Genomic DNA, 12,164 nt, shown 5'->3' with positions numbered 1-12,164 from the left:
ACGTGAATTTCATCTCAATAATTAAAAAAAAAAAAAAAGAAAGAAAGCCTGTATCTGTGACCTGTAAAGAACATCATACATCTGCAGTGCTGATCTAATACCTAAGAGCTCCCACTCTTAAGAAATGCTTCGTTCATCTCATCTCGATCTTTCCTGCTACCAAAATATGCAGCCAGAATGAGTCATAGAGGAGGCAGGCTGAGGAGTAGGTCTCCGGCCAAAGCAATCCTTCAAAGCACTGTCAACGGCATCTGCAGAGCCACGGCATCCCCACAGGCCTCCTGGTCCCTGCTCGCTGGTCCCTGGCCCCTCTGGCTGGAGGAACGGCCACAGGCTCCGGGCGGGCATCCACTTCCAGCTCACAACAGTCGTCACCACCCCCACACGGTCCACGCCACCCCCACGCTGTCGCTCAGCCCACCCTCCACCCCCAGCACGCCCCGGCGTTCCAAAGAGGTTAAATGATTTGCCTTATTATTCAGAGTGAGAAAAAGAATCTGCTGCCACCCAAGCCCCAAGCTCTGGGTCGTTATAAATAGAAGGGAGGACAAATAAATTGCTTGTTGTATGGAGGTACTGATTGCTCATGCATTCACTTACTGATGAAGGCACTGAGGACTACTAGGTGCCAGGCACTCTGAGGCTCTTAAATAATTTCTCTCCACCCACCCCCACCGTCAAGGGTACACAGAGCGCTTCTGGGGGAAATCAGTGTTGCAAGTCTGACCGGTGATAAGATAAATACAACAGAACCGTCAAAATCTATATACCCATTGAGGCTTATGCAGGAGGATGGGGGCCTTAATGGAACAGGCTCACCTCATCCCCATTCATTTCTTCTGCTGTTACCTCCTGCAAATCGGTCAAACCCCAAAGACCAGGATGTCCTAGACACCCACAGCCTGTGGTCCTCACCACTCCTGCACAGCTTCTCCCCAGAACGCAGGACGAGGAGGACAAACAAGGCAGTCTGGTTCTTTCCTCTGCCTCGCTAGCAGTGAAATGCGAAACAGCATTTTTAAAATTCTGCAGAGAAGTATAAAACAAATACCCTGTCCTTCAATTTCGAGGACAGAGGTGGCTGCTGAATCCCCTGAACTTCAGGACTGGCCTCAGGAAACCAAAGACAGACTCCCGAGGTCCAAGAATAACAAGGTTTTCTCAGACCATCCATTTGCATGACCTAAATGCTAGGTATGCAGACGGCCCCCTCCGTGTCCCCGTTCAGGACAGTGTCCTCACTATATATAGCAAGCTCATTATCCTCCCTGGGCGCTCCACCTCTGAAGGAGAGCTGGAATCTAGTTTATGGACTCCCTGCAGACAGCCCCTGCTCAGGGAATGTGTCCGCTCATGCATTTGACGCAAGTTTGCTCAAGATGCTTCACCCACGGAACTCAGGAACTACCCTGCTGAGAAATTCAGGCTGCCCATTTCACAGATGAGCAAACAAAGAGAGAATGATCGTGGATGAAAAAACAGCATTTCCCCATCATCGCCTTAACTGTAGTCATGAGCTCTCTTTAGAAGGCAGGTAGGTAGGTAGATAGGCAGGTAGGTAGGTAGATGTCTTTTGCTTTCTCTCCGCCAAAAGGGTGATCATATTTTCACTGACTTACAGTACCAGTTCAGAGATTTACCTTTATTTCTGATCAATCCTCGGCAAGCAGCGTCTAGCCACCCCTGACCTCTAGGTGTGGCACCACCTCCTGGTGAACCCCACTTTGTCATTTAGCAAACAGCCGCTTTGTTATTCTGGGAGGGCTTCCTATGAAAAAGAACCTGTGAACAATCTGTCATGAAAATAATCACCCCCTAATTTACTACCTGGTAAGTAACTAAAAAAAAGAAAATACCAGGCCAGAAGGAGAACATCTAAACCAACTTCTACATTTTGCAAACTAGGGTAAGGGCACAGAATGAGTCAGAGGTGCTATTCCACGGGACCCCAGAGCTGGGCATACAGGCGGAGGCTATGGCAAGCCTCAAACTGGAATTCGTTACCTGGCTGCTGCGCACCTGAGCTAGGCTTAGCCTCAAATGGGGACTCACCTATAAACCCAAGCCATTTCCAAGAGCTTTTTAGGATAACTCCACAATATGCACTTTCCTTGCTCTTCTTCTTTGGGTCTGCAGCATCGCCATAAATAGCACCCACACCCCCACCCCCGCCTCGTTCATTCATAAATCTTTATTGAGCACTTACTCTATAGCAGACATCACGCTAGGTGTTAGGAAACAGGATTTCTGGGGGCAGGGGCATAACCTCATGTGGGGGAGAGGGTGTGATTGCCCCAAAGACTGAAGACATGACCTACAGCAGGTACCACACAGGATAAAGGGGGAGGAGTTAGGGGGAAAGGTCTGGACCCAGGGCAGAGCAGAGCAAAAGCCAGGGAGACACTGGGGAAAGGGGACTGTCATATCTGAAAAGCTATAAGAAAATCAGTTAGCCAGGAGAGCCAAGAGGAGGGTAGAACTATAGGAGATCTCTAGGTTTTAAAGGGAGAAAAGAGAGTTCACAGCAAACAGGCTATGGATCCCTGGCTGACAGTGAAACTTTCACGGCAGTACTTACAAGGGGCAAATATACCAAAGGAGAACAGAGATAAGTCAGAGGCCTGGGTTGGAGTCTTGGTCTCTACTATCTGGACCCCGAATACTTAAAATGACAAAAACACGGCCCGCCTGAGTCTAGCTCAGAACCCACGGCCAAGAGTGGCATCCAGGCAGTCTTCCCCACTGCAGAGCCGAGCTCAGAAACCTGGGGTCCCCGAGGCTCCGATGCACAGGTGGCACTGATTTCTAGCACTTTTCTTGTACCAAAGAAACACATTTAAATCCTGCATCAAGCCCTCACCTTACCGGTGGCTTCTGTACCACACTGAGGGAAGCTATGGAGAGCAGAACACACCCCACCCAACAGCACGCTGACTCCCCAGTGATGTGAGATGCCTTCTGAGCTGCAGGAGGGAAGGTGCCCGCTGGAAGCACGTCCCCCCACCACCACCACCAGGTACCTCCCTGCTAGCTCAACGCCCCCAGCTCAGAGCAGACAGGCCTTTCACCCTGTCCGAGTCCACAGGCCTCCATCTGTCTCTGAAGATTCAAGGCCTTGTTTCTGCGACAGCCCTCCCATCACTAGCAGCAGCCCTACACTATGCCCGACCAGCCAGCCATGTGCACAGTTAACTGCAAGATTTTTTTCTAAAACTTCTCTCAGTGAGAGAACTTTAGAGGCCTAAGTATGCCAGAAGAGGTAAGGCATAGGGGCCTGGTATCCTGTGACACAAACAACAGAGCACAGGTTTCAAACTCTCTGAGGCTCCCCAAACACTCCCGCAGTCTCCAGGCCTCTCGCCCACCTCCACTCTGTCCCCACTCCCTGTCTTCACTGGGTTCCTCTGCAGGGATCCCTGGGCAGGTCAGCATTGGCCTTCCTTCCCAGGTCCCACAGGCAGACCTTCAGGGAACTGTCATCTATGCCTGCATCCCCCGGGCTAACGAGCAACAGGATCCTCTACTATCTGGACCTGGACCCCATCCACAGCCCATCTCATAGGCACGCATTCGAGCATCCACAATGATGGCCTCTAAAGAGCCTTTTACCCAAGGCCACTTTGAACCCCAGCCCTCCAAGGTCATTGTCCAGGTGAGACCATCCTGGCTTTTCCCAATTTCTTCTGGACAGAGGTCTCCTAGGAGTTCAAGTGCATCATGACACCACTCAGCTCCCCAGCCCACTGGAGTAAAAGGGATCCCAGCCCAGTACCAACTAAACTCCCAACTCAGGACCCACTCACTGGCTCAAACCCACATCTATTTTACTTAAGAATGACCCTAGCCCTCTTCCCCTCTTAGATCCATAGTCATTTGGGAACGAATGTTCCTACTGAGCAGGCTGGTCTCTTTTCGAAGTAACAGAAGCAACATTACTCACTTTCTTCATTTCGAGCCCCAACAAAGAGGGTGGGTTGAATAACACACAGCATGTTGGCCCCCACGCGGCACAAAACACAAAACGCCTACGATATAAGTACATCTTCTTACTGCCCTTGTCTGCCACTCGGATTTGGGACATAATCACATCAGCCTGCCTTTCTGAGAATTCGTAGCTGTGTTTTTAATCTAATTCAGGGGACTGGAGATAAATCATCGTGAAGGGTCCCGATTTTCCGAGCCAAGAGCTTGCAGCAGCAGCAACAGCAGTGGCATGCTAAGTTAGGGGGCCGGCCAGGAAAGGGGGCTCCGTGCAGTGATGAAGACCACACGCCCCGTGCTGTCTGTCTTCATGCCAGCCTGCAGGGTCACAGGGATGAAAGACAGACCCAGCTCCGTCGAGGTAAGTCAGTAAGCGCACAGGAAGCAGAGGGCAGGGCCAGGGAGGAGATGGCTCCGCTGCTGAGACATCGTTTACATCTTTCACTGCTCAACAGATGTGGAGGGATCTGCTCAGCACCCCAGCAAAGCCTGGTTGGTGCAAGGGAGCTGTGCATGCAAGGCCATCTGCAAAGAGAAGGCACCCGGGCACCTGGGTGGCTCAGCCGGTTAGGCATCTGCCTAACACTCAGGTCATGATCTCAGGGTCCTGGGATCGAGCCCTGCATTGGACTCCCTACCATTCCCCCTGCTTGGGCTCTCTCACTCTTTCTCTCTCTGCCAAATAAATAAATAAAATCTTAAAAAAAAAAAAAAAAAGTGAAGGCACAGAGGTCAGCCTTCATCACCCAAGTGATTGATGGAAGGAGGCAACCATGAAGCCCACCGCCCTCCCAACCACTGCACCTACTGTACCCTCCAGGGTCACTGATGCCTTCCAACCTAGGAAAGAGGGGCCGCTGTCTCCCAACACCCAACCTGACAGTCCACGGCCACCGACACCTGGCTTTAGACTACAGTCCTCAACTCCTGCTTTGCCCCTGGCCGTCTGTAGTGGGATCAAACGCAGGCCTTTGCTGTAAATACAGCATCTCTCTTGGGTGATGGGGAGGTTGCCCAGCATGGGGAAAAGCAGGCTTCCCGACACCCATTGAAGTTAGGCCTTCCATACCATAGCCAAGGGCCACATGTGGCCATCTCAACTTAAATTTAAGTTGATTAAAATTAAGTGAAAGAAAATAAATTCAATTCTTTGATCATACCAGCCACATTTCAAGTCTTCCATCACTGTATATGTTGGTCGACACGCACGTGGGACCACACAGATACAGAACATCTCTGGCATCGTAGAAAGAGCTATCAAGGAGCTGTGTCAGAAGATCCACCACGAGCCCAGGAAGACAGGATCTTCTGGCTCTAGGCTGGCAAATGTGATATGGTCGTGGATGTCACTGTTCTTATTAACAATGACTCAGTGGTTAACAGAACATTGTGCTTATTTTTAACTCCCCACTGCGGTCCTGATGATTATGAAGCCCTATTTTTATGAGACCCATCCCAAAATGCACAAAGCATTCCACATGTGATAATAAAAAGGTGAAGGTCTCACAATAAGGTAGGAGACGACCCAAATCTTGATGCTGAGCAACCACCAACCCTGCCTTCTCTGATTTATAGCATTATCAGCCACTTCAATGCTAGAAGGCTGCCCATGCCACTTCTTCGAAGGCCCTAGGTCCACAGGTCGATAAACCAATAAATTAGGTCGAAATTAACTGTGGCTCATTTTAAACTGAGGGAAATTGATTTTTGCATCTACGTGGCTAGACTGAATATGCCCTGTGCCAATGGATTTGGGTGTAGCTAGAGAATACATGGAAGGTTCTGTGCTCAACAAGGAGAATGCCTTACCCTTAGCAGCCCAGACCACTTCTGAAGAAATACTAATCCTCAAATATTTAAACCAAAATGAAGCGAGCTCCCCTTACACCTTCCATCACAACAAAATCTTTAAAAGTGGAGGGAAAAGTTGGCATAGTACTTTAACTCGAATCTATCTCTGTGCAGTGAACTCTCGGTTATCCGCATTTGAATCATTGTCGAAAATTCTAAACGCCAAACTGGCTTTCCCTGAACACATTTATGCCAGCCATTTCACAGATCAGCTCCTCGAAGAATGCAAACTCATTTTTAATATTCACCTAAGCAAGATTTAATTGGGAAGGTAAACAGGTAAATGGGCACATTCGTAAAAAGCCTAAATAAATACACAGCAAAGGTAAACAGGTTATTACTTTTGGGATTAACCTCTTCTCCAGATTAGTGGAATGTTCCAGTCTGTCCATTACAGTGGACAGGACACGGCAGGCTCCATCTATCTCCGGCTCTGGGATTAAACAATGACAACACAAAGACAGCTGTCCTCTCTAAGGAGGAACAGACCAAAATATGACAATGCAATGCCCCGACGACATCTGTCTTTTGCTTTGGGATGTTAGCTGCCATCAGGATCTGTCTCCTGGATCCCAGGTCTCAAAGCAATTTATTAAACATACCATTAACTTCATCTTACAGAACATAAAGAAAACATTCTCGAAAAGAACATGAATTAAAACCAAGATCCGTGGTCTCTATGTTCTGGCATTCTCACAAACCTGGGCTGTCCATCTCTAGGGAGCTGTGCTCTCTCCAGCAGCCTGCCTAGAAACCAGGGCTTCAGTGTCACTCTCCTGGCCTGCAGGTGACCTCAGAGTGCAAGGGGAGTGAGTCTTCTTTTCACGTGGCCTAGAGGAAACGTAACAGTCTATCTTACGTTCAGACACTTACGTTCAGACACGCTTCAGGTAACTCCCTACCTTTTGACAGTCATATGCCATAAATACATTTTGTTAAGGTCATTATTCATGGTATATGGGCTATGGATAACAGAAAGCCCCTGATATCACAAATCCCAAATTTTCTGTACATCTATGCCGTATATGCAGAGAACGTTCTGGAAAAACATACAGAAACACGGAGGAGAGTGGTTGCCAACCGAAAAGAGAGCATAAACAGGGGACTAGAGAGGAAGGGAAATTTGCTTCTCCTGATACTCTTGTACAAATTTTATCTTATAAACATGTATTGCCCGCTGAAGGCTAAATAAACACATGGGATGGCTCTTCATTTCGTCTGTTTACGTCTCCCATCTCCTCACCCCTCCTCCGTCCCCTTCTCCTCCCAGTCCTTCCACCTCTGGCAGCCTCTGGCCACCCTGTCCCAAGACGTACAAGCTCTCAACAAACTCTCAACGAACTGAACGGTAGCCAGAGACCGAGCAAGGAGCAGCACACGGTAAGAAGAGATGCCAAGTGGAACCAGGAAGTTTTTCAAGGTCACGTCCTTCACCGGCCAACCCAACACACCAGGCAACTCTTCACCAACACAGGAGCCGATGTGAAACAGCAAATGCTTTGCCTTCTCATCTTCTGGAAGCAGACAGGTCAAGCATCCCAACTTCAGAATCAACCAGCCAATTCTTTCCCAAGCAAGTGTATCATGCAAGAATCTACTCGAAAGAGATCTAAAGCTACACAGTATTCCACCCCCCAAAGGAGGCTCTTTGTCCCAGGCCCCTGTGCTGTAACAGACACTTTATTTTCTGTCTCAAATCAGGACACTGAATACGCCCTGGCCTCTAAAAAGCAGGAATTATGAAGAGAGAGCTCATTGGAAGGAAAATAAACCTGTAAATCCTGTTAGGCTTTGCGCTTCATTCCAAAGGATTTCTCCCCAAAACAATACCATTAGCAATACCATGATAGCCCCAAAAGGGAGGATTCTGTACCAGAGAATCCCGGTTCTTTATTCAAAATAACCCCCAAGACAGCACAGCAACATCAGGATTCCACTCCCCTTCACCACCGAGAGAGCCAACTCATTTTCACTCTCGGTCTGTGGGCTCACCATGGTCCTCCTTATAAATACCTTTTCTGTAACTTGGATGTGCTTCCCACCCTCCAGGCTTCCCTTCTTCCAAGTGGGCAGTCGGTCCACAAATATTCATTAAGGGCCTCCCAAGTGCCAGTCACAGAGAAGAGAAAGCTTGATCCATGCCCTCAAGGAGCAAACAGGGAGATGAGACAAACAAGCAATTATAATAACACAAGGCTGTTAGTGCTGTAACCAAGCTCAATAGAACTCTTCCCCCTGGAGCCTGGGAATACCACGAGGTGTTCTCTGGATGCTGAAGACCGGAACTGGGGTTCTGCAAGCAAAGACGGGAGTGGGGGAAGACCATCTCAGGCAGAGGAAAAGCAAGCGTGATGATACAGACGCACGGAGCAGACAGCAAGTCAGGAAGAAACTCAAGTGTGGCAAGAATTAGGGAATCCCCCTTTGTGGCCTGGCCTCTTTGAGAAGGGGCTCAACTTCTAAACTCTGACCTTGGATGGAAAAGTCCTAATCTCTGAGAGCAGCTTGTTTTCCGGGCTATCACTGGACTTTATCATTACAAACGTGCCCGGAAGGAATCGTGGCAGAAACCAGTCTCCCACGTTAGAGAACATGAGGCTGGGGACCCCCGGGTGGCTCAGTGGGTGAGCATCTGCCTTTGGCTCAGGTCGTGATCCAAGGATCTTGGGATCGAGTCCCGTGTCAGGCTCCCTGCATGGAGCCTGCTTCTCCCTCTGTCTGTCTCTGCCTCTCTTTCTCTGTGTCTTTCATGAATAAATAAATAAAATCTTTAAAAAAAAAAAAAAGAGAGAGAACATGAGGATGAATAGGATCACAAGAACCAGGCCTAGTTTACTCTGTAGGTTAGTGGAGCCAAAGAAAAAGAACCGATATGCCACCACGGGGCTCCTTCTCAGCTGCAGGTAGGTATCTCCCTGCAAAAGCCCTCCTGGCTCCTTTTCCCCGAAGCTAGTGGCCTTAACGTCGCCCCTGCAGCTTCTCAGGTCAGGCAGGCAGCTTCAGCTTCCAGCCCTAATCTGTGTTGCCAGGCATCCTCTTAACCTCACTCAAAGGTCAGAGGGCAAGAAGCTGCAGAGCGTCTGAGCCCACTGACCTTCTGCCTCCATCTCCCAGCCCTTCCCATATCCCACAACCCACTAACGCTCGACTGTAGCGCTGCAGCTGCTTTACTGTGTCCGTGTGTATTTGCTCCTGTCCAGGTCACGTACGTATCTTTATCTGCATCGACTTTATCTACTCCTTAACTTGTTCAACTTTCCGAAAGCAGGGATGAAGTATTCCCCACTCTCCCTCATTTGCATGCCCGTCTGTACTTAGAACCACACTCGATTCCAGTGATACTATGGGGGAACATGCAATTCCTTAGGTTGAAAAGTTATAGGGGTGGGGGGGGTGCGGGGGATGAAATGGAACTTGGCTTAGAGCTAGAAGCAGAATGGCCATATCATTCATAGTCCGCATCCTGACCCTTGAGAGCAAGGCAAGCACTTTTATAACCAGCAGGGACAACTTACAAACTAGGTCTGTCCGGGGGGAAAACAGAGGCAAATGGTCACCCTGGCTAGAAAGGTCATTCCAAATAGATGAGTTACTCCAGAGCTCCAAGAAGGGCGCGCCAAACACCTTCAGCCTCCAATTCCTGCGCTCGCAGCCTAAAGGGGCTGTGTCAGAGATGCTTGTGGCAGGGAGCCCAGTACCAGGAAGTTCTTCCTTCTATCTAGCTGAGATCCTTAAAGATCCAAGTTAATCCCACTTTTATTAACCTCAGGGCCTCAGAGAAAACACTGCCCTGGGCCTTCACCCTTGGTAGCAATTCCTCTTTATGAGTTCGACTGCTATAGCTCTCCATCCTTCAGCTGAACCAAACTCAATCCGGCTGCCTCAGAAACAGAAAAGCCAAGGGTTTGGGGGTCCTTCTCAATGAGAACACAGTTCGTCTTTTTCTTGCCCCAAGGCCCCAGGAGCCCTCCCAAACCAAGCCCATGGAAGAAATGGTACCTAAATTCATCTTTTTCATCTTTTTTTCCCATCTTGAGGGATGCTCTTCCCTCAGCCAAAACTATAGCTGCCGGGGACCTGAACTCCAGGGAGAAGGGACTCCCAGCCCTCCCTACTCCCAGTCCCCCCCACTGCCCCCCAAGAGCTGATTCAAGCCCACAGCAGAGCTGGGTGGCAGGAAAGACTCCATGAAGAAGGCAGTCTCTCTTCTTCCCTCCCCTAGCCAACGTCAGGATGGTGCTGTGCCGGTTGAGAGCAAGGACCTTACTGTCTTCTTTTCCACATAAAAAAAGAAGTCTCAGGCGAGGGTGGAGGGGGAAGAAGGTCGGGACCCACAAACACACGGAGCAGACAGGCTCCAGCAGCCCTTGCCCACAGCAGTTACATGCCCCTTTGGCACACGCTCTTATCCCGGGGCCAGACAGTAGATGCAAGTCAAATGCTCCCACCCACTTGCCATCATCCCTACCCCCTTTTACAGCCATATACGTTTTATTCCAGAAAGGAGTTATTTAGGGAACATTGTATAAAGGGAGGGCAACTATGTGATCACCCAAAGGTCACTGAGACAATGCCAACAAAACTAAACAGCGCGCAAGCTTGCCCCACGTGACCTTGGGCTAGTCACTTCACCTTTCCCAGCCTGCGTTTTTTTTTTTTTTTTTTTCATCAGCAAAATGGCACAACCGGTGAGATGCCTTATGAGGTCCTTCCTGGCTCCAAGGGTTGCATATTTAACTGTGTGTTTCCTGAAGAAATGGCTAAAGAAAATCAGTGAAGAGCAGAATTCAGACTAAGCTTTTTAACTTCTGCTTCAAATCGGAACATTCTGACTCTAGATAGAAATCGTTCAATTTACCATCTCCTCTGGTCCCACTTTTCCTACCTCACCTGACCTCCTAGTTTTGCTGAGGTCCATCTTAACCACAGCGCTAGGAGTCTCACGAGGCAGGAACACGGTCAAATTAATTTTGCCAACGCTGATACCAGCCCACAGACCCGGTGTGCTATCCGCAGCAGTTAAGCCTGGCCGTAAAAGTGAAATTCATGTTACTGATGATCTATTGGACCCGTTGCCTGGTCGGAAATAAATCACTTTCTGAATAACAATGCCCACCAAATTCTTGCCGTCTTTCAAATCCCTAAGTGCCAAGAGTTAATATTCTTGTCCGAGAATAAAGTCAGTAGCTCAGAGGGGGATGGTGAAATGGATAGACATCCTCTCCCCCCCCCCAACACACACACACACACACACACACACACACACCCCTCTTGCTCTGGCCAGACCAAGGCAGCCCTGCCTTCAGGTCTGCCCACCTTCACTGAGCTTCAAAATGGTAATAAGCAGGGGCACCCCCGCCCCTTACTGCTCTGTGCAAGTCCTGCGACTGCAGGGTGCTCGCCTCCACCGCCAACGGACGCTACACCAAAGCAACCCGGTTTCCCATCCACATGTGAAAAGGAAGCCGCACTCCTCCTCTACCTGCTGGAAACCACCCGGGCGTGCACACACCCTGGGGGAGCGGGCACTCGCGCCCCGCGAGTTCCCTGCAAGGCGCGGGCTAAAGGCGACAGGAAGGAGGAAAGATCGATGCAATCGATGCAAGTGCGGACGGTCGTGCTCCTGGGATGGGGGGTTGGGGGGGAGCAAAGCAAACAAACAACAACAACAACACGAATGCGCGCCGAAGTCCCCAGCGGAGGCTGCGCCTGGGGGGCGGCCGCGGAGGAGGGGTGCGGGCCCGGGGCGGCGCGGGGAGGGGGCGCGGGGGCGGCGCTCACCTGTCCGTACACCTGGAGGGGCTCGGGCTGCAGGGCGGCGCTCCGTCTCCTCCGCGGCGGCGCCTCGGCCGCCCCCCGCGGCCCCCCGCGCGCCTCGCCCCGCAGCACGCGGACGCCCCGCTCCTGGGGCAGGGGCGCGCGGCCGCCGAGCAGCGTCTGCGCCCCCGCCGCGCACACGGCCCCGGGCGGCAGCAGCGCGACCAGGGCGAGGAGGAAGGGGAGTCGCGACTCCCTCCTGCTGCTCCGTGTCGCCATGTTCGGGCGAACGCGGCCGCGGGTGGCGCCGCCGCCAGGAGAGAATGTGCAGCGCGAGGCCGGGCGGGCGGCTGGGCCGGGGCCGCGCGCGCCGCTCCCGGGGCTCCCGGGGCTCCCCGAGCCCCCGCCCCGCCCCGCCCCCGCCCCGCCGCGGCCCGCGCCGCTCGGCGCCGTCACGTGTGCCGCCCGCAGCCGCGGCCCCTGCGCGCACTTTCCGCGCTCGGCGGCCTCGGCGGGGCTGGGGAAGTCAAGGCAGCGCGCGCCCGCGCGGGTGCAGGGGCGCGGGGCTGCGGGGG

General features: G+C 51.4%; 1 protein-coding gene across 1 annotated transcript in view; it reads right to left on the bottom strand.

The window, feature by feature from the left end:
- The window catches only part of SORL1 (sortilin related receptor 1), a 156,561-nt gene extending 144,678 nt beyond the window's left edge, over positions 1–11,883 (bottom strand). Inside the window, exon 1 of the mRNA XM_072822405.1 lies at positions 11,614–11,883. Coding sequence (XP_072678506.1) covers positions 11,614–11,868 — 255 coding nt within the window. The 5' untranslated portion in view covers positions 11,869–11,883. The remainder of the gene's footprint in view (positions 1–11,613) is intronic.
- Between the last annotated feature and the right edge of the window lie 281 nt (positions 11,884–12,164).

Source organism: Canis lupus, chromosome 3 (assembly GCF_048164855.1).
Source record: "Canis lupus baileyi chromosome 3, mCanLup2.hap1, whole genome shotgun sequence".
NCBI lineage: Eukaryota > Metazoa > Chordata > Mammalia > Carnivora > Canidae > Canis > Canis lupus.
This window is presented reverse-complemented; position numbering and strand designations above follow the sequence as displayed.